Below are 24029 nucleotides of genomic sequence, written 5' to 3' on the forward strand. Positions count from 1 at the left end.
ATCATCTGGACCCATGGAAAAGAAGCCCTTGAGGATTCCACCATGATTTCAACAATTTCCATCCCACCATCAACCTCAGCCTGGACCAGTTCACACAAGAGATCCACTTCCTGGACACTACAGTGCTAATAAGTGATGGTCACATAAACACCACCCTATACTGGAAACCTACTGACAGCTATACTTACCTACATGCCTCCAGCTTTCATCCAGACCACATCACACAATCCACTGTCTACAGCCAAGCTCTAAGATACAACCGCATTTGATCCAATCCCTCAGACAGAGACAAATACTTACAAGATCTCTATCAAGCATTCTTAAAACTACAATACCCACCTGCTGAAGTGAAGAAACAGATTCACAGAGCCAGAAGAATACCCAGAAGTCACCTACTACAGGACAGGCCCAACAAAGAAAGTAACAGAATGCCACTATCCGTCACCTTCAGCCCCCAACTAAAACCTCTCCAGCCATCATCAAGGATCTACAACCTATCCTGAAGGACAATCCCTCACTCTCACAGATCTTGGGAGACAGGCTTACAGACAGCCCCCCAACCTGAAACAAATATTCACCAGCAACCACATACCACACAACAAAACATCTAACCCAGGAACCTATCCTTGCAACAAAGCCCGTTGCCAACTCTGTCCACATATCTATTCAAGGGACACCATCATAGGACCTAATCACATCAGCCACACCATCAGAGGCTTGTTCACCTGCACATCTACCAATGTGATATATGCCATCATGTGCCAGCAATGCCCCTCTGCCATGTACATTGACCAAACCAGACAGTCTCTACGCAAAAGAATAAATGGACACAAATCAGATGTCAAGAATTAGAACATTCAAAAACCAGTCAGAGAACACTTCAACCTCCCTGGTCACTCAATTACAGACCTAAAAGTTGCAATTCTTCAACAAAAAAACTTCAAAAACAGACTCCAATGAGAAACTGCAGAACTAGAATTAATTTGCAAACTGGACACCATTAAATTAGGCTTGAATAAAGATTGGAAGCGGATGGGTCATTACACAAAGTAAAAACTATTTCCCCATGCTAATTTTTCCCCTACTGTTACTCACACCTTCTTGTCAACTGTTTTCTCCTGCTGATAATAGCCCACCTTAATTGACTAGTCTCGTTAGAATTGGTATGGCGACACCCACTTTTTCATGTTCTCTGTGTATATATATTTTCCTACTGTATTTTCCACTGCATGCATCCGATGAAGTGTGTTTTAGCCCATGAAAGCTTATGCCTAAATAAATTTGTTAGTCTCTAAGGTGCCACAAGTACTCCTTATTCTTTTTGCTAAAATACTTAAAACATTTACATCGTAATTGATTCTTGAATGCACCTAACTGCAGTGCATTATTCATGAAAACCCAGTTTCCCTGCTGTGATTTTCATGGGCAAGGAGATTCCTATTTATTGGACAGCTTTCACAGAATATTAAAAGGCCATTTAAAATCAGCCCTGGTCTAATAGCACAGCTCAGCATATTTGTAAATAAAAATATATAAAGAAACAGAGAATGTTGGACCATATCCCAAGGACCTTGCTCACTCACTGTTTCTTCCTTTGCGTTATTCCTCAGACACATTCCAATGCCAGTGTGTCCAGACCCTAAAGTCCTTTCACACTGTCTTTTCACATCTTACTGACTTCAGTGGGAACTTTGCCTGAGTAACGACTGAATAAAAGCTGAGTAGAGAGCAAATGATTTCACCCATTTGTGTGGAGGGGGCTAGTTTAATTCTGTTTTCCATAATGCCAAAGTAAATCAGGATCAACTTCTCTGAAGTCAGAGGAGTAATTCCAATGTAAATTTGATGTAACAGACAGCAGGACTGAGCCCTACACGTTTTATGTTGTGTTTTTCTGCACCAGTACCGTTCCGTTGGTAGTAGCAATGGTGGGAGGGCTACTGTGGACAAGTTGTATACATTTCTAACACTGTCCTCTACCTCTCTGCTCAGAACTTATGAATTCCCTAGTGTAGACAAGGCCTAATTTAGTCTGAACAGAACAGTAAACCCAGAGGGATGTTTTTTCAACACTGCAAATAATCAAGAGCGACATTTTTAATTTTGAAAGTCCCAGTGCAAGTGAACTTGTGCCCCCGGCATGCATTTATTTATTAAGCTGTAATAAGACACTTCTTGATAAAGATGTAGCTCAAAGGGATGATTTTATCACATCCATTTAAGTGATATTGTTGAAGAAATGTCTTCAAGATGGGCAGGTCCAATATGCCCAGATGAAGTGTCACACTTTCACCATGCGAGATTGTCAACTAAAATTAAATTAATTAAAAAAAAAAAAAAAAAACCATGCCCATGTAGCTTGGTCTGATTCTTAGTGCAGCCTTTTAGTGTCTTTGGTTCTACAGAGCCAAATTCCATTGTAACTGCTATTTACAAGTAAATACAATTAACTTGGCATTGAAAAAATCCTAGTTTTAGTTTTGACAGATTTTGAATTAATTTCTCTCTTTATTCAAACACTAATCCCCCAGTGCTATCCCAATATTCTATTCAGTGACAAGCAGCAAATTAATTCTGTGTGCATGAAAAATTGATAATCAGTTGATAAACTATCTGGCAACAAACTCTATTTATTGCTCTTCTAGAAAGTATTTCCTTCTTAAAAAAAAAAAATATATCAAGAAATAGTTGTAGATGGCTTCATCCCTAAAGAAATAGCTTATTGATTCCCCCCCCCAATCTTGTATTTTAAAATGTTGCTTACTGTTTCAGCATTTATTTACGTTTTGAATTTTATTAATTCTCTTGCTAATTGTTTCTCATCCCCATTATTTTGGTTGAGGCAGCAGTACCTAGGTATAATTTCTTACTTTTTGAACAGGGCTGGCTTTAGGGTTTCTGCTGCTTTTAGGGTACTGGTAAAACACCCCTTACCTAACCTCTGTCACTCATACTGTTACTGAACATTCTACTGACACTATGGGGATGAGAACCAACCCTGCCTTTAAATTATCAAGACTTCCTTGTCTGTTTTGCTTTTGAGTTCTTGAAGTCGCTTCGGTTTCTCTTTTAAAAATGGCTGGCCTTTTTTCAGAATCCAAAAATAACTTTTCAGTTCAAGGATACAATGTTCGACCAATAAAGCAGTGCTTCTTTCTGCTCTTGTGCCCTTTACAAAATAATTGACATAAGTTGTTTTATAGGCAAAGAGTTTGAAAATAAAAATCCAGATGAGAGGCTCTGACAGTAGCCCAATGCAATTCCCAGTGAAGTCAATGACAGTCTTACAGCACCTCTTTCTTTAATGGGAGTTGGATGAGGGCCTTGGTGAATTGGGAAGGAACCTAGGATGTCTGCTCTCTGTACTGATGCCGCCCAGAGGCTAATTACAGTTCTCATGTATTTAAAAAAAAAAAAACCTCCAGACTCAAACATTACTGTGACTGCTGAGGGTTCTATGCATTCCACAGCACAATTCAATAACAAAAAACAAAACAAAACACAAGTAAACTTGCTGTTTGCATCACTGTCCCCGGTCCCACCTCAGCCGCTACTGTTGTGACTGCTATTGAGATGAGGAAGTCACTGCTTCTTCTTGCTTTACTTTATTGCTAAACCAAGCCCGTGGTTCAACTGTCACAACTTTGTTACATGCAATCCTGCACGCAGAAACAGATGTATGCCTGGCTTGTGGCTCTTAAGACTTAGCATGGGTGGTTCAGATCTGCATTGCCCAGCCAGGGTTCTGCTTCTCCGTCCCTCTTTGCCTCCTTTTTCATATCCTGCTTTCAGGATGGGTGGGATTGGGTCCAGGAGCATGCAGTCCCTGATGTGGTGTGCCGCTTTTGTGCTGTGGGGGGTAGGAAAGATTCTTGTTTACTCCTCCACATCTGTGCAGCCAGGCGGGCCCATAGCATATGAGACACCCAGAGACTGATTTTCAAACAGTGACCTCCTTCTATGTTTGTGAAAAGTTGTGTGTGAGAGCACCTAGGTACATACTTGGCAGCACTAATTCCTGAACAGGTGAACAAATGATTTTAACACCTGAGTGTCCACCAACTGCACATGTAGCCAGGTAAAGCTTGATGCATGGACAAAGAAGAAATCGTAATTGAGGCCCCTTTGAAAGGCAGCCCTGAAATGTGTTAGTGCAAGAGATTGAGAAGCATTTCGCGGGCACAATGCCTTGTAGTCAAAGATTCCTACTGAAGACCAGTGAGAGAAAGGGATAAATGTGCTTTGCTATAGAGCACAGCTGAAGGAATATAAAATAAGAACATTTAACCACAACTCAAGAGATCACTTAAATCTAAATCACTGGCGCTCACAAAACTGCTTCCAATGGGAATTTTATGATAGATATATTGTAGACACATAGTGAAGCCATGGATGCGGTCTTGTACATTCTGACCAAATGATAAGGTGATCAGAAAACATCTATGGAAATGAGCTCATCATTTATTAATAATCTTTTCAACTTTAAGATAGTTCACAAACTGACTCATGAAGTGTTTTTGAGATTTCAAGAGTCTTTGTGGAAAAATAAATGAAAGAATTAAAAAAAATAAATAAATAAAAACTGGGATCAGTCAATACCCAAGTCCCTTTGCTAAATCAGCTCATGGTATTTGTTTTAATATAAATTTGATTCCTGACCCAGACATCTATTCAAATATATTTTCAATGTCTGCTATACTTGCTTGGTATTCAATATTTTTGTGGAAGATGATAAAAATCATTCAATATTTGTCATTGTTCTTCATTAAGACTTTAAAAATGACATGTTAGTTTGAGTAATCCTTGCAGACAGCCTGAATGAATTTTTCTAAACGAATTAAATCTAAGCACATATTGCAATTTTTATGTGTACTGAATACTAGAAAGGCAAAAAAAAAAAAAAAAAAAAAAAAAAAAAAAGGCAGGCACAGGCAGGCTTCCTGCACAGCTCTACTGACTCAACACGAATGATAAGCTATGTTGGAGAGTTGTAATTGTCAGACTTAAAATTAATTCACTTTATTAAAAAACTCCAAGACAAAAGAAATTTAACTTACTTTCATGCAACTTAGAACCGTTAGACTGTATGGGTGTGTTAATCATAAGAATTACTCTAGTTTCATCTGTTAGAATACCAGAAACTGTTAGGGGAGTTATAGTTTTATTGCTTTGTGCATGTCAGAATACTTACTAAAAAACAGTTCATTTGATACATTTAGCATGTTACATGAGAAACTGAACATATAAAATACTCCATCTTGTATTGCAATGGCAACATCTTTAGGGTTGCTGTATGAATGAATTAAAAGATATGCCATGTGAATAGATTAAATTAGCCCTTTTTGCCACATCATTTCTCTTTTTGAACTGCTTGTCCACTAGATCCTTTTCAGACTCACTGCTTCCCAAGATACAGCCCCCTGTTCTGTATGTCTGGCCTACATTTCTGGTTCCCAGATGTATAACTTTGCATTTGATTGTATTTAAACACATTTTGTTTGAATGAGCCCAGTATACCAAGTGAACCGCTCTGTATGGCTGCTCTGTCCTCATCAGTATTTACCTTTCTGTCAATCTTCGTGTCATCTGCAAATTTTAATCGGCATTCATTTCATATTTCATTCCAGATCATTGATGAAAATGTTGAATAGTGTCAGGCTTTGTACCAATCCATGCAGAACCCCACTAGAAACACCTCCATTCAATGATAATCCCCTACTGACAACTTTTTGTAGTCTTTTTGTCAATTAGCTAGTTCTTAATCCAATTTACAAATGTCTTCTTTCTATTCATGCTACTCATATTAGTATTTACTCTGTCACTAAATCTCAAATAACTCAAAGAAAGGGGTTAAGCTTTCTGGTTATATATTTTAGCACACACAGGACAAATGCTCATAATACAAAATATTCCAACTAATCTTCTTGTATTTTATGCTGAATCGCTGTAGAGTATTGCTAAGGACTGCTTAAAGGTTGCCATCTCTTCCCCCCCTCTCTCCAGTGGTGACTGCAGATACTGGTGTAGTTATATCATATCTATAGTTTGTGGAGCACGTTGGGATCTTTAGATACAAAGTGTTTTTTAAAAGAGAGCCACAAAGCTTAATTTTGGAGCCAAACTCCCCTGCAGTTTGGGAGCATTCTGAATGTGGGATTTTGGTTTAGGCCCACCTCTAATATATACAGCACTTATTTGTATCAAGATGTACATTACAAAGCCAAAATGTAACAAGTTAGTACCTCACCCACCTTGTCTCTCAGGCTCTCTTTTATTGGAACAACTTCTGTTCAGACTTCACACCTGAAGAAGAAGAGCTCTGTGGTATGTCTACATAGCAACTAGATATTCATGGCTGGCCCATGGTAGCCAAGTCAGGATCACAGGGTGGGGCTGTTTCATTGCTGTGTAGATGTCTTGGATTGGGCTGGCCCCCAGGCTCTAGCAAGGCCTGAGCCCCACAAGCCTGAGTTTCTCCTCAACTACAAAGAGTGTAAATCACACCCTTCAAGGCTTGATCCAATAACCACTGAAATCAATGGGAGTTCTTTAACTAATTTCAGTTGGGTGTTGGGTCAGACCTTTGAATAGCTTTTAACATTTCCAAATATGAGTCATAATCTCTTTTTATAGATCATCGCAATTTTTTTTATTGTGGATAAGCAGCAGTTTCCACCAATTCTTTTTACTAATTGAAGGTCCTCAAAGAGGAATACAAACTATAATATCAAAATGTATTGTTTGACTCTATAAAAATGGATCATCAAACCTCAAAGGATAACTACTAGTGAATTTATTAATGGCTTATGAACCATACAAAATATCTGAAGCTATAACTGGATTTAAAAAGTCAAGATACTTCACTTTAAAAAAAACTGGTAAGGACTATCCCTTTGAAGGGATAAAAGGTTACATTCCCACTGAATGTGCTGTAGGAAAATATACAATCAAAACTAGAAAAGATTAATTGATCTAGAAATATAGCTTGACTCCTAGAGTAATCAAAATAGAGATAATTGGTGGAAAAACTTTGAGTGAATCTCTATAAAAATAAAGTATTTGAGGGCAGAGAAAACTGGGGGCAATTACCTTATAAAATGGAATGATGACTGGAAGAGCAAATAGGCTAGACAGCATGTTAAGGAGGTATAAAGGGCTCACAGCTAGAAAAACAAGCAAAGTAACTAATGACAACAAGCCAGCTTCTAACACAGAAGTATCATTAAGGCTGCCAACTTTGCATCATTTTTCACTTTACTCCAATTAATGTATATTGTATTGTCCCAGAGAACTCTGTGACAAAACAGGCCTTATAATTAAGCATTGCAACCTGTTGTAGCATTGGATATGTGAGTGAATTTTATCTAAAAGAGTCACTAAAACAAAACCAAGGAGACACAGTCCTCTTCAATTTTGCCCCTCAGAGGAAGGCAAAAAGAAAACTGCATTTTCTAATGTATATATACAGACACTTGTAGCATCAACTGACAAAACTGCGTGCTTTTGTTGGTCTACAATCTGGAACTTTGGCAAATTCATTCATTTTAAGCCACTGAATACATGAGAAAATCTGAAACTTGAAATTCTATCAATTGCTTGGGACTTTGGAGCGTGGGGTAGAATTGACTGTGAAATCCTTAACAAAACATATCCACCACAATCTCTCCACTACCCAGAAGACAGTCCCTAACATCCAATCACAATATAGTGATCAAACCAACAGAAAAAGAGGGTGCCATCATCTCAATTGTGATGACTATGTCAACAAGGCCAACCAACAACTCCTCAAAACCACATACTATAAACAAACTTAAAGAAGATCCCACACTACAATTCACACAGGAATTTAAGGACATAATCAAATCCTTCCCCAAACAACTCCAAGAGAAACTCTACAATCTCATGCCCCAGTGGCCTAATGGATAAGACGTTGGCTTCCTAAGCCAGAGATTGTGGGTTCAAGTTCCATCTGGGGTGAAAAACTCCTTAATTGGGGAGGAGGGATAGCTTAGTGGTTTCAGAATTGGCCTGCTAAACCCAGGGTTGAGAGTTCAATCCTTGAGGGGGCCATTTAGGGGTCTGGGGCAAAAATCTGTCTGGGGATTGGTCCTGCTTTGAGCAGGGGGTTGGACTAGATGACCTCCTGAGGTCCCTTCCAACCATATGATTCTATGAATCTACCCCAGGTATCTTCAACATGCTTCCCAAGATACGCAACCCAGGCAGCCCTCATATCTGGCCATGGCATTCTTACTGCAGGAATGTCAGGACTCATAGAAGCCATCCTCAAACCACTCACCACACAAAGGGCCAGTTTCCTCCAGAAGACAGCTAATTTCCTCCAAAAACTGTGCAACACTAACAACCTCCCTCAGGACACCTCCTTGCCACCATGGATGTCACACCTCCCTATATGCCAACATCCCTCACCATGACGGCAGCACTGCCTGCCTCAAATATCTACATGAGAAAGGACACTGCTCAGAAATCCTCTCCAAACTCATCCATTTCATCCTCACCCATAACAATTTTACATTTAACAACAAACACTTTATCCACCATGGGAACAGCCATGGGTTCTAGGATGGCTCCTCAATAAGCCAACCTTTTCATGGACCACCTCGAGAAAGAATTTCTGAACAAATGTGCCACAAAACTAGTGATATACCTGAAATGCCTCAATGATATTTTCATTCTCTGGACAGGTGACCTAGACTCCCTCATAGATTTCCATCACAACTTCAACCACCACCATCCATCGCTCAAATTCTCTCTGGAGCACTCCCACACCAACATGAACTTCCTGGACACAATGGAATGCTTCAACAATGGAATGCTATATACGACTATATACAAGAAACCCAAAGATCATCACACTTACCTCCACAGATCCAGTAATCCAGAATATGCTCACAAGGAGGAGGAGCAAAACAAATATTTGGAATAAGAAGGCACAGACACAGAGGGCCAATTCTGACTAGAGAAAGCATGCACTAGAGAAATTCACATTTCACTCTGTGTGTCTTCTGTTGCATTTTCCTCAGAAATTGAGATTTCTGCCCATTTATTTTTTCCTTGCCTAATTCAATAGCCTGAGTTTCCCAGTGATGATAACCTTGGCAATATTCCAGAGTATGTTTCCAAGCAACTGCAAGGAGTGGAGTTAGATTCTAAGTGATCCTGGAACATCTTTAATTTGATGATAAAATGGAGCATTACCCACTGAGTTCTTAGTCTCCAATATTCATCTGAACATGTGGCACTATTTTATTTGAATGACAGATTCATGCTGGATTACAAGGAACTCTTATAAAAGAGGCTACAATACCACTTAATCTGAGTGCATTAGGATTAGTGACAGTATAGGGAATAGAAAACTAATTTATTTTGATGGTGCATTAAAATTAAGGCTTAAATAAAAATACTCCGCTTCCTCCCACTCAACCAAACACAGAGAGAAAATAGCCTTCAGATTCCTTTCAGTCAACTTTGTATTGATATTTTTTTTAACCCTAAAGCTGCAAATCAACGTCACTTGTGTTTCTATGCCTGTCTTTCCAACGACACGCAGCATTGTAACTGACAGCAGATCTTGGCCATAGCATGTGTGTGTTGGGGCTGCAGGGAAGGGTGAGAAAAATGCCAATTTTTTGCTATTTTGTTTGGTTTTACTATATGTCATACTTTTTGCACAGCTATCTAGTTTGAATCAGCTAATGTTCTTCGTATTTTGCTTAGAAAATTATAGTAAGTGAGGAATATTTAGCTTTTGAAAGATCACAAAATGAGAAGCTAGCAAACTTTGTGCTGAGTAAATTCTGAGAGTCAGATTCTCTCCACGTTTACAACAACACACTTCTATTGACTTCTGTGGGATTTACACCACTGCAAAGGACAGCAAAATTTGACCTGTTTTCTTTTAAAATCTTATCATGACTTTCTTAGGAAGGGATTTCTAGATAGCAAAATGAAACTGCTAGCGCTGAAGTGGATGAAAAGTTCTAGGTTTTGATTAATAATTTACTTTACTCTTTACTGTGATAGAAGCCAGACTGAGAAGTGTTATATCCTCTTCTGGAGATAGAAAACAAGTGCATACTGGTGGCATTCTGTGACTTAGGAGACAGTGAGACCACCTTTCAAAGTTCTGTTTCTACTTCTACCAACAGGAAAATAAAGAACAAGTATAGAATTGTGAATGGGAGCAACAACCTGAGACAGATCTCCTATATAATTAGATAGTGATTAACCAGAATCTACCTGAAAATCCTAGCTCTTAAATTGTCACTTGACAGTAATAGAATCATTTTAAAATCAGAAATGTTAAAGGAAAGGGCCAAATTCATCCCTGCTGTAATTCTGATTAAATCAATGCAATGATACCAGCAACAAATTTGGCCCAAAATATTTATATGAAGGTCATACCCACAGTTTTATGCCAACCAGCAACTGCATGCAAAATTTAATGAAGGGAGTGGGGAAATATACTGAGTGGTGGATTGTACCTTTCTACGCTGACCCAAATCCCATTTAAGTCAGAAGGCAGTATTTCTAACTGAAGGGCACTGGATTTGGAGTAAAGACACAATAAATCTAATACTGACTTTGCCACTGACATGCCATATGACCTTGAACAAGTCACTTCACTGCCATGTACCTAAATTTTCCCATCTGTAAAATGGGAACAATGATACTACCTTCCTTTGTAAAGCACTTTGAAATCTATGGAAGGAAAGGGCTAGTTAAGAACTATTATTATTATTAAGCATTGCTTATATTAGAGTCATAATAGTCTATTTCATTAAGCTTCAACAAAGAGAAGAGGAAAATTTCCCTTCCATTTGGCTATAAATCTCTAATACAAACATGTACACAAAGATCACGGAAACTGTCGTTCATGGGAAAAAACCCTAGATTTCATATAAGGTCATAGCCTCCATACTTAGTCACAGTTATACTCTCTTCCTAACTAGATTAATGTCACTACAGTGATGGCTCTTTTGTACGTTTCATTAACCTAGGTACAATATAAAAAAATATAGTTTAATGTAGTACGGAAACAGAACTTATTCTCATCAGAGACTCAAAGCCCTGTTCTTTGGAAAGGCAGCATGCAAGGCCAAGTTATTTTTGTGTTTCACTTACACTGCTGTTGATAATTGAGATACTTTAAGAAATTAAAGGATATATGCTCACATCAATGCATATGAGTAACTGATATTAACTTTAGTAAAAATGTGTATGATGATGAGAGAACAGGGCTGTATAGTGTAGAATTCAACATACAATGTGACAACACTCAACAGTCCACTTTCTAATAGGGCCTGTTAAAAGTGTTATATAAAAAAAAAAAAAAAAAAAGTATCTTGTGCCCTTCATCTCCCAATTTTCTAAATGTTAAACCATAAGAGATCTCCAGAAGTGGCTTCATTTCTGTGGTGTGTGTGTGCGCCCATGAGATCCATTTATGGTACAGAATACGGAGTTATCCTGTCCTAATATACAAACATGAAAGTGGTATTAATAGAAGAATAATTTTAACACCACAATTACAAATCAAGGCAGCAATTTTGTTACAAAAGGGGTGACGAAGGAGACATATTTTCTAACTTCTCAGGTTTCTTATATGTTTATATGGAAGTAACAGAGGGGCCTGATTCATGGAACGCACAATAAGCAGATGGAATATATATTTCAACTTATTCTTCACTTTAGTTTTGTTTTTAAATTGCAACTCTGTCATGCCCTTGAACACACAGGGATCTCCCATTTATGTCAACAGGAATGGTGCATATAGATTGAGGCAGTGAGGGGCAGATTCTGATCTTGCTTACACTGTTAGTATGCATCTGTACCAATAAAAGAAACTACACTGAGTCACTGCAGATTTACCCCAGTGTAACTGAAAGCGGAATCAGTCCTTTTGTGTTTAAAATACTGCTTCTGGGCTAAATTCCGTATTGGTGTAACTGACAAGAGAATTTGGTTATGTTTAACAAATAAGTAATATTTAAGACAATAGATTCAAGTAGCATTTAGGTAGTGATGCAAACTAATAAATACAAGGACATTTAAAAGTGATATTGTTACTGTGTTTAACTGGTCTACTTGTCCTTAGTATTGCAGGTTCTCAAGAGAACATACTGTAATATATCACACAGTATGTTTTGCAGTGACTCAGACAATAATATGAGTTCAGAATGGAGTGTCAGCTTCAGCCTGGAGTTTCATTATGCTTGCATGACATGCTCCAATAAAGCAAGACGATTTTAAAAGGATACACAACGTAAGGAAGACAGTTCCAGATCTGACTCTATTACAAAACAAATTTTCTCTACTGTAATGATTTTCTGAGAATCGTTTTTAAACACACAGCTGCAAGTCCTCCAAATTGCAGGCTGTGTCAATATTAGATTCTCAGCTCCCAGACTTGGTGACCCACCTACTGCAAGCCTTAAGAGTTCCATTTCTAGAAATCGTAATTGCATGTTTATATTACTACTGCCTTCTGCTAGTTCATGACCTGTAAGGAGGCTGAAATGGTCACAACTGCTTCTCTTGGAGACATGCCCTTATGTGTGGGTTTCCTGGCATGGGGATTTCAACATCCTAGCACTCCTAATTTTAGAGAGCAGGCAGTTTTTAGAAAATGTCTAGTCTAAAAAGATATTTGAAAACTAGGAATAAGCTTGCACAGACTTCAAATACTGTAATCATTTTCTAAAGCCCCTTCCATCTGGGGATCACAATGAATTTTACATGTTTGAGTAAGAAAGCCCCACAATATTCCAGGGCAACTGATATTACTATCACCAGTTTACAAGTGTAGAAATTGAAACACAGAGAACTTAAGCAACATGTCCTCTATTACAGAGGTGGTACGTGGCAATGCTGGGAATAGATTCCAGACTGGTGTTCACTTCTGTGATCAACCACAAGTTCATCTTTCTTTCCTTTTTTCCTTGTCCATCTTGATTGTAGCCCTTTTATTGTGCCCTGGTTGTGAGTGTTACTGACGTTTAAAGTTTTGCATCCATTTCCTGCTGTGCAAATGAAAGCCTTAAAGATTAGGGAGGCTTCCCCTCATCCCTCATTGTCCTGCCACCATAGACATATAAATTTGGCAAACATTTTGCTAACATGCTGGCTGTGCAGACTAGCTAAACATTTTTATGACAGGTGTAAGTAATTCTGTCTTGCTCAGGACTCATTCCATAGTATTTCAGTGTCTCAATGGTTAACAGATTTATCCTCACATCCTCACTACCTGTGTATCCCTGTTTTACAGATGGGAACTGAGATACAGGATAGGGTTACCATACGTCCTCTTTTTCCCGGACATGTCCGGCTTTTCGGCAGTCAAACCCCCGTCCGGGGGGAATTGCCAAAAAGCCGAACATGTCCGGGAAAATGGCGGCTTTGCTCCTCCCTGACTCTTCGGCTCTGTTTAAGAGCCGGGCTGCCCGAGCGCTACCGGCTTCGGACAGCCCCGTGCCTCCAGACTCTGCGCCGCCGGAGCCCGGGAGGGGAAGTGCCCGGCTGGGGGCGCAGGGTCCGGAGGCATAGGGGCTGCCCAAAGCCCGAGCGCTACCGGCTTCACGGTTTGCTGGGCAGCCTCCAGACCCTGCGCCCCCGGCTGGGCGCTTCCCCTCCCGGGCTCCAGCTGCGCTGGGGAAGCGCCGGCTGGGGGCGCAGGGTCTGGGGGCTGCCCGGCAAACCCTGAAGCCGGTAGCACTGGGGCAGCCCTTTCCCCCTGGCTGGGAGTGGAAGGGAGGAGGGGGCGGAGTTAGGGTGGGGAAGGGGCCGAGTTGGGGCGGGGTTAGGGGTGGGGAAATGGGTGGGGCCAGGGCCAGTGGAGGGTCCTCTTTTTTTAATTTATGAGATATGGTAACCCTAATACAGGATGATTACATCATTTGCTCAATGTTACATGGAAAATTGTCACAGAGCTGGGAACTAAATCCATATCCTTCTTTGACAGGGTACTAAGACTTTTGGATAGGTCAAATATGAAGCAGTAGATGTGATATCTTGACTTTAGTAAAGCTTTTGATATTGTCTCACATGACCCTCTCATAAACAAACAATGGAAATATAGCCTCAGACAAACCTACTATATAAGGTGGGTGCGCAAATGGTTTGAAAACTGTACACAGAGAGTAGTTATCAATAGTTCATAGTCAAGCTGGAATGGCATATTCAAATGGTGTCCCACATGGATTTGTCTTGGGTCTGGTTCTATTCAATATCTTCATAAATAATTTGGGTAGTGGCATAGAGAGTACATTTATAAAGTTTGTGGATGATACCAAGCTGAGAAAGGTTGCCAGCACTTTGGATAACAGGATTAGAATTCAAAATGATCTTGACGAAGAAACAGTCTAAAATAAATAGGATGAAATTCAATAAGAACAAATGCAAAGTACTACACTTAGGAAGGAATAATTAATTTCACAAATACAAAATGGAAAATGACGCCTAGGAATGAGTACTGCAGAAAAGGATCTGGGGGTTATAGTGGATCACAAACTAAATGAGAGTCAGCAATGTAATACTGTTGCAAAACAAGCGAATACCATTCTGGGATGGACTAGCAGAAGTGTAAGCAAGACATGAGAAATAATTCTTCCACGCTACTCAGCACTGATAAGGCTTCTACTGGAGTACTGTGTCCATTTCTGGGCACCATGCTTCAGGAACAATGTGGACAAATTGGAGAGAAAAAAAAATTAATCAAGGTCTCGAAGTTCATGACTTAAAAGGAGTGATTGAAAAAATTGGGTTTGTAGAGAAGAGAAGACTGGGGGTTGGGGGCGTGGAATGATAACAGTCTTCAAGTATTTAAAGGATTGTTATAAAGGGGAGGGTGATAGATTGTTCTCCTTAACCATTGAGAACAGGACAAGAAGTAATGGGTTTATATTGCAGTAAGGGAGATTTACGTTAGACATCAGGAAAACCTTCCTAACTGTAAGGGTAGTTAAAGAGAAACAAGTTACCTAAGGAGGTTGTGGAATCTCTGTCCCTGGAAGTTTTAAAGAACAGGTTCAACAAACACCTGTCAGCAACGGTCTAGCTCAGTGTTTTCCAAACTTGGGACGCCGCTTGTGTAGGGAAAACCCCAGGCCGGTTTGTTTACCTGCCGTGTCCGCAGGTCTGGCCGATCGCGGCTCCCATTGGCCGCAGTTCGCTGCTCCAGGCCAATGGGAGCTGCTGGAAGCGGTGCGGGCTGAGGGACGTACTGGCCGCCGCTTCCAGCAGCTCCCATTGGCCTGGAGCAGCGAACCGCGGCCAGTGGGAGCCACGATCGGCCAGACCTGCGGACACGCAGGTAAACAAACCGGCCTGGGGTTTTCCCTACACAAGTGGCGTCCCAAGTTTGGGAAACACTGGACTGTGTGATAAGAGTTGTGGTCACTTGGCACAATTATAAGTGTCATTCAGTCAAAACGAGTTTCTCTCTCAATTTCAATAGTGAGACTTAGGGTTTCTTTCACATATATTTGCCTCTTTTTGGTTTATCCAGGTACTACAGTCTCTGCTTCTGTTAATATTTATAAACTCTTTTACTGAACCAACTTCTGTTGGAGAAAGAGACAAGAATTTTAGCTTACACAGAGATATTCTTCAAGTCTGGGAAATGTATTCAGAGTGTCACAGCTAAATATAAGGTGGACACTGGGTAATGCACAGGAATGGTTTATTTACTTAAGACTTTATGTATGCAGTGTTGTAGCCATATTGGTCCCAGAATATTAGTTACAAGGTGGGTGAGATATCTATTATTTTATTCCTTTTGCTTAGCATCTCTTAACCTATGTTACGGAGTTCGGGGTGTAATCCAGACCAGTGAGGGATTGAATCTCCACCTACCCTGTAACCTTGAGTGCTCCAAATGCTTTGCTACTGTAACTCTCTGCCTGGGACGTTCACAGGTAGCACCAAGTATGCAAGTCACACCCTGAGTGTCTGTGGATAACTGCAGCAACTCTGACCCCAGAAGCCTGCCAGCAAAACATCAGTCGTACTCCCTGGTCTCTACCAGTCTCTTAGTTACTTCTTGCAGGGTGACCCCAATACACTCCCACTCCCAAATTTTCCCAGAAACTGTGTGCTCTGTAGTGTCCAGCCCTCTCCTAGACACTACAGAGAAATAAGAAGATTTGTTGATTCCTCTAAAGCAGGGGTGGGCTGCATCCAACCCCAACCCCACTCCCCAGCTGGAGTGCTTGCCCCATTCCAGCACTCCAGCTGGGGAGTGGGGTCAGGGGCTTGCCCCACTCTGTGTGGCTCCCGGAAGCAGAAGCATGTCCCCCCTCCGGCTCCTACGTGTAGGGGCAGCCAGGGGGCTCCGTATGCTGCCCCCACCCCAAGCGCTGCCCCTGCCGCTCCCATTGGCCAGGAACCACGGCCAATGGGAGCTGCGTGGTGGCACCTGAGGACAGGGCAGGGTGCAGAGCCGCCTGGCTGTGCCTCCGCACAGGAGCCGGAGGAGGACATGCCGCTGTTTCTGGGAGCTGCTTGGGGTAAGCACCACCCAGAGCCTTCACCCCTGACCCCCTCCCACATCTCAACCCCATGCCCCGGCCCTGATCCCACTCCCACTCTCCAAACCCCTCAGTCCCAGCCCAGAGCACCCACCTGCACCCCCAACCTCTCATCCCCAGAGCCCACACCCCCAGCTGGAGCCCTCACCCCCCCACACACACACACACACCAACCTCCTGCCCCATCCCAGAGCCCCCTCCTGCAGCCTGTACTCCTCATTTCTGGCCCCACCCCAGAGCCTGCACCCCCAGCCAGAGCCAGCACCCCAGCCCCCAATTTCAGGAGCATTCATGGCCCGCCATACAATTTCCATACCCAGATATGGCCCTCGGGCCAAAAAGTTTGCCCACCCTGCTCTAAAGACACACAAACACATCACAGGTTATTAATTTAACTGGGGTAAATACACCCTTCCATTTAAACATGGCACTGAGTTAGTTTATAGTAAAAATAAAACAAATTGATTAACATCGGGACATTGACAACCTATGTCAGCCCTGATATAAATAAAGATATAACAGGTGGGAGTGTTACACGCAGGCTAATGTCATCCACCTTTGACATATACACATTAAAGAAAGAGGGGGAAAAAGACATACAGAGACACATTCTTCCGTAAGGAAGTAACTAAGATCTTGATTCTAATCATATTTACATTAGAGTTACTCCTGATTTAGTCCACTTAAATCAGTGTAATTAGAACAATATCAAAGAGATCAGCCTCTGGCCAGAAAGCAGGCATTGCTGACAGTGAACAGTACAATCAATTCAAGGAGGCCTTCAAAAGCATTTGCTATAGATACATTACCTAGAGAGACTTCTGTGTCATTAAGAGCATATAAAGAGACAAGGTCACAGGAGAATATTTGCTTTTACGTTGTTAGTTAAATCATCGTTAGTCTTTGGGTATCAATTGTTAACATCTTTGTTTCTCACAGAGAACTACTGCTATCTTTCAGAAGCCAATGCAAGGAATGTATCTGATAACTATTTAAGAAGAGTTGTTTGAGTAGGCTGTAAATACAGAAGCTGTTGTTGCATAAGGACTTCTGCACCAACCACAGGTTTTATATAGTATATTTTTTAAAAAGCCAAAAATGTATTGAGAGGTCAACTGAAAGCTCCCTGAGTCAGACACCATGGCATGAATTCTCAAAGGAGAATAAGGGCATGAGGCACTCAACTCCCACTGAGTGGTGCCCAGCCCCTTTGAAAATACCAGCTCATGTCTCCTTATATTCAGGTACTGGGCCTTACACAGTTTTGGAGCTCAATAAGTAATAATAGCTCCTAAGTGTTATGGTGCATGATGCCTCAACTCTGTTTACAGCTTTATTAAAAAACAGAAACATCTCTCTAAAAAACATTCCTAGCTTACACCTGAAAATGAAATCCAACCACTATTTGGGTTAAATTACCACAAACATGCAACTGGGATATGAAAGAGGATTACAAAAGCAGTACCAAAAAGTCAGACAAACTTACTGTGGCAAAATGTTTTTGAGTTAAAAAACAGGAAACAGAAGCTACAAGTTTCAGAGTAGCAGCCGTGTTAGTCTGTATCCGTAAAAGAACAGGAGTACTTGTGGCACCTTAGAGACTAACAAATTTATTAGAGCATAAGCTTTCGTGGACTACAGCATAAGCTTATGCTCTAATAAATTTGTTAGTCTCTAAGGTGCCACAAGTACTCCTGTTCTTTTTGCAGAAGCTACAAGAATGGTGGTAACAGACGGTAGACAAACTATTGATCAAAAGGAAAGTTCTCTGTGGGTTGCTTTTTTTTAAATTTCAATTTGGAAATATATCAATAAACAGGAGAAAACCTGTGTTGTAAATGAGGCCCATAATAGAATTAATCAGCTCTCAGAAATATCCTGCTCTCAGAGCCAGTGATCAACCAATGAGAGTTATTTTGATGTTCCAGTGCTTCTATCTTGTGCTTCATTGGTTAAGTGTCTTATCAGTCAGAGGAGTTACATGGGAATGAGAATGCTCCTGACTCCAGTTTGCTTGCATAGTCTGTCTTTAAATTCAGCCTGAATAACATATATAATAAAGTCGTTGTTGCCTTTCTAGTTTTCTTCAAGACTTTTAACTCTTCCACTACTAGGGTTACCATATTCAAACATTTAAAAAAAGAGGACACTCCATGGGGTCCCAGTCCCGCCCCCAGCCCCGCCCCAACTCTGCCCCTTCCCCACCCCCGGCACCTCCCCAACCCCATCCCTTCCCCGCCCCCATTCCAACCCCTTCCCCAAAGTCCCTTCCCTAACTCTGCCCCCTCCTCTGAGCACCCCGCATTCCCCCTCCTCCCTCCTGCTCTGATCTTGGTTGGGGGTTGCTAAGTGCTTCCCTGCTCCCCACTCACCCTGCAGCCCCTGCACACACACCCCCGCCGCCTCTATGCCCCCTGCTCCCCACTGGCCCTGCAGCCCCTGCACCCCCCCACCCCTGCAGCCTCTGCGCCCCCCGCCTGCCCTGCCCCTGCAGCCTCTATGCCCCTGCCTGCCCTGCTCCTCCTCGCCCTGCAGCCTCTGCACCCTCCCCCGCCTGCCCTGCTCTCCCGCTCACCCGGCAGCCTCTGCCTGGCAGGGGCTTCGGATGCTCAGCGGCGACCGGGGCAGCGCGGGTCCCTGCAGCCCCAGCACACGCTGCACTCCCTGCCCCGTGCCGCAGCCTCCTCCCTGCCGCACTCCCTGCACATGCCGCACTCCCGCTGGCTGGGCCCAGCCTCCCCATGGCCTGCGGGCTCGGCTGGGGCGCGTGGTCCGCCCGGCCTCCAGGGGCAGCAGCGGCCCCTTCACCGCCTTCTGCGGCTGCGCCCCTCCCCTTCCCCCACCCGAGCTCGCTACAATGTAGCCGGGTGGCTGGGCTGCGCTGCGGACCCGACGGGTTGTGCTGGGGCTGGGCGGACCCTGGCTTATGCTGCCTCCCTATTTCCCCGGACATGTCCGGCTTTTGGGCAATTCCCCCCGGATGGGGATTTGAGTACCAAAAAGCTGGACATGTCCGGGGAAATCCGGACCTATGGTAACCCTATCCACTACCAACCCCAAAAAGCTATAATGTATTTAAGGCCAAATTCTAACTTTACTTACACCATCTGAAACCAGAATGAAGTCAATGGGCTTGCACAGGATATAAGGTAGGGCAGAATTTGCCCCCTAGAAGCTGAAATAGGCAAAAGTACAATTAATATAGCAATGAAGAGCTGAGTTCATGTAGTAAATAAGACATTCTCATGGCTTTCTATCACTAACCATCAAAAATTATTACCCAACAGTGGGGCTGATGAAATGAGGGTCATTGTGGACTTGTACTTCTAAAGGAGGGGGGGGGAATACAAATAGGGCAAAACTTCAGGAAACAAACGTTTATAATGAACTCAAAAATACAATTACAAATCCACAGGCAAGAGGATCTTTTAGTACCCTGACTAAAGAAGTAAGACCATGTCATCCTTAACTTTCTGTGAACTCCTTTAAAGCAGTAAAAACTGGCCACTTTTATTTAGGACCTTTAAAACAAACAAAAAAAACCAAAATTTACTTGATCACAAGTTTTGACAAATTACATTCACATTTTTTAAGTCAGATCCATGTTATTCAAATATTCAATTCAAACGTTTGTGGTGTATAAAACATTTTGTAATTATGTTTTTTCCTGAAATTCAGAACTTGGAAGTAAAATTAATGGACAAGAAGCTTGTGGAAAGGTGATGTAAAAACTGCAACACAGAAAGAAAATGAAAAAGCGCTCTCTTTTTATAGAATGTAAGTTATATTTACGATAAATGGAGATGTATAATGATGAAATTCCAGGTTCAAGAGACTGGAACAGAGAGTTTTGGGTTATTCCAGCTGAACAGAATATCATACCTGTTGTAACAGGATAAGAATCTCTTGTAACATAAAATGCCTAAGAAATGCCAAGATCTCTGTATTTTCAACATGATTAATGCATTTGGTAAGTGTAGACTCTGATCTGACATGCTTCTTTCTTTAGATTTCTTGTCTTCAAGTTCTGTCAGTCTGTAAATGTTCTCATTTCTTTATCACATGCCTGGCATGATCCTCATTCCCCTTCAGAATTTCCTTCTCCTCCTCTGGGAAATTTGCCTGTTTCTGTCATCTGCCCCCATCCTCCTTTGGGAACATTGACGCAAAGAATTAATTTCATTCCCCCCAAGCAATGCCTACCTCTTCGGGCAACAGTTATCCTTGACATCTCTCATTCATTCCATATACAGAGAGATACTTATGCCTCCTTCAGTGATCTCTTATTCTTTATGCACTTACAAATAAAAAGCCCTTATGAGCAATATTCCTTTCATACTCCACATTTGCTCGTCTTGTAATTATTATAAGTACACTCTCTGAATTTAATTCTATCATAATATTTCCAGTTGGCATAACCTCTTTATTCCACTGGCTTATTTTTTGCTCTCCTTGTTTGTCTGCTATAAATTAGTTTAAAGTATATGAGTATGTGTGTGGGGAGGATGGATTGCTGAGGGTTAGTCATATTAGTTAGATAGCACATACATTTTGACCATACATAAACTCCTAATTTCTCTTGTGTGTTTCCCATCTACTACTTTACCCTGTTCCATTTCACCCAATACTAGCTGCTGAATTCTTCCAAAATTTGTTCTAAAACAACTGCCTTGGATTTTTTTCAGCATTTTCGAGAACACAATGCAATAGGTCTTCCTCACTCCCAGCCCACCCTGGAATTTCAGCTATACTAGTGCTTTTACTTAAGAATCATAGGTATCTTGAGTCACTTTACTTCATACTATAGATTCAATCCTGCACCACAGAAAGAAATGGGAGCTTTGTCTTGACCACAATGGGAGCAAGATCAGGCTCTGGGTCATGATGTGCTTTTTAAAATTTCCTGGTTATATGCTGTACTAAATATAGGAAGCAGTGCAGTATCATCTCTCACTACATTTCTATTAGCTTGTTCTAGACATACACCACTTTGGTTTCTGTTAGCTCATTATCTCCCAGAGGATTGGGTAGATTGCAACACACTGTCACTAGCAATTTCTACACTATATGTTGCTTTTGTTGTGGTTACATCTCTAACTTCCTCAGCTATGGGGTTTTTGTTCTCTGTATTATGAAGGCACCATATTTAAGGTTGTATCATTTATCATCATAAGAGATCTTACACTCAAGGTGCACAAGCCCAAACTATCTGCAAGTTACCCCCTGAATATCTTTATCTAGGGATCTCCACATTTTGTCATGGGCATGATGAGAGTTGAGCAGAGCACGTAAATTCGTAACACTGTTTCATCCAAACATTAGTCAGATGCCTTGAAAAGACATTATTGCAAGGAAAGATAAGAACATGACTCCCTTCCAAACGTTTTTGATGTGTGTGCATTGTTCACAAACCATCAGATACTAGAAATAAAGACAACAAAACACAACAAAATGACAGCCAGGCAATCAGGCAGTGAACCCTCATTTTCTCCATTCACAGCAAGAACAAGCAGAGCCTAACTAGACTCAACAGGTTACAGCTGATTTCAGTGTTACCATTATCATTAATAATAGCAAACAGAATTACATAGCTCTTGGGACTTAGAACAAACAAACCATCTAACCTACACAGGTGGCTGGTGCTCAGCATCTTCATTGAACAGATTTCTATACACTTCAGCTATAGAGAATGGCTGCTGAAACTATCAGCAAAAATACATTCTTTTCATGTCAGCTCATGATACTCAGCAATCAATTCACCTGCTACCAAAGAGGGTTTCATATCCTGGAGAAAATCAGCAAAAGTGTGTAAGAGAGTCACATGACATAAAGGGGGTAGAAAATAGGAGAGGAAAGGATCATGGTAAAAGATGAACCACGGAGAGGGGAAGAGGAGAAGTGGCAATTCCTTGGAAGCTGAGGGTGGTAAAGTCACCTAGAAATGGATGATAGCATGTGACACCTAGAAAAGGGAGAAACTCCTTGGAAGGGTTGGTAACCCCTATAAAACAAGAGGGTGACATCCCAGAATGGAAGAGTAAAACCAGGAGAATAACAGGGTAGGCCCCCAGCTGCCTAATAAAGGGGCAATATGTGAAGGGATATGATGTAACTAATAGCTTGGATGAAAGAGACCCGTGTACAGCACCTAGCACATCCTTGATTGTTTTGTGGCTCTGCCCCAATTAATTAACATTAATAATAGCGTTGGAAGGGGGGGAGATAATGTCCTGGGTGGGTGTGTGGGGGGGGAATCCCGCCTCAGAAACGGCAGATTCAAGGGGGTCATCCTCCTGGAAGGTATTGGGTGAATAAAGGGATAAATCCCGGGGTACAAGGGGGTAATAAGAGTAGTTTGACAACTCTCTCCCTGGAAGGGGAGGGATTGGAGGTAACACCCCGGGTGAGTGGGTAACCACCCCCAGCAGGGGAGGGTTTAAATGTATGTAACCCTGTATGGGAGGGGGTAATCCTTCTAGCTGGACAGAGAAGGTGAAGGGAAACCCCTGCGTGAGAGGGGGTAATTCCCCGCAGGGGTAACCCTTGAATGCCAGGCAGCGGGGGCACTGCCATTCCACCCGCCCCAGGGCCCGCTTCTCTTACCTGGCTGGCTTTGTGGAACTGCTTCTTCAGCCCCGCCACAGACATCCTGTCCCCGCGGCGCCCCCTCCTCCGGGCTCAGCAGCCGCTCCCAGGAGCCTACACCGCAGCGAACAATAGGCGGTTCCTAGCGCTGCCCAGGCCGAGCGCCCGGCCAGTCCCTTCCCGGCTGTTAGGGCCAGCCCGGCCGCTGGCTGTGTCACGGGCACACACAGCGCTGGAACCCCGCGCGGGTGGAAACATCGCCTTCCAAACGGGCTCCACTGCTGCCAGCCCATTGGCCCCCGGCGAAGTCTATGTAAATGAGAGAGCCACAGCTGTCTGCCGATTGGGGAATCAGATGACGCCCACGCTACAGTGTTGCATGGAGACGGTAGAAGGAGGGAGCGAAGAGGTTCCAGCAACTCTGGAGGGAGGGAGCGTTGAGTCGGCCGGAGAGGTCCCTGCCAGGCTGCTACCAGCCCGAGAACACACACAAGAACCTCAGAATGCAGGCAGGGGCATCATTCCCACGCTGTACACTTCGCCAAGTACCCGGAGCCGTCTATCCCTTTATCCATGTGTCTGGCCAGCTCCCTACTCAGTTTCCTTTTCAGTCTCTCAACCTCTCTGTCTAATCTTGCTCTTTCCTTATCTCGCCTCATCGCTAGCCAATTACTCTGTCCAGTCAAGCTCATGCACTCTCCCACATCTTGTTATTTATTGTAGCACCTGGAAGTCCTAGTCATGGACCAGGACCCCAGTGTGCTAGGCGCTGTACAAACACAGAACAAAAAGACGGTCCCTGCGCCAAAGCCTTTAAAAACTAAGTATAAGACAAGAGACTGCAGGTGGGGACAGAAAAACAGTTGGGGGATTGCAAGGAAATAATGAGACACTATT

General features: G+C 42.3%; 1 protein-coding gene across 1 annotated transcript in view; it reads right to left on the reverse strand.

Annotated features, from left to right (window-relative positions):
* Positions 1 to 23399, reverse strand: part of SH3GL3 (SH3 domain containing GRB2 like 3, endophilin A3) — a 91591-nt gene extending 68192 nt beyond the window's left edge. The window contains exon 1 of the mRNA XM_054042773.1: positions 23151 to 23399. Within this exon, the coding sequence (XP_053898748.1) occupies positions 23151 to 23195 (45 nt within the window). The 5' untranslated portion in view covers positions 23196 to 23399. The remainder of the gene's footprint in view (positions 1 to 23150) is intronic.
* Positions 23400 to 24029: the final 630 nt, after the last annotated feature.

The sequence above is a fragment of the Malaclemys terrapin genome, chromosome 10, assembly GCF_027887155.1.
Source record: "Malaclemys terrapin pileata isolate rMalTer1 chromosome 10, rMalTer1.hap1, whole genome shotgun sequence".
Lineage (NCBI taxonomy): Eukaryota > Metazoa > Chordata > Testudines > Emydidae > Malaclemys > Malaclemys terrapin.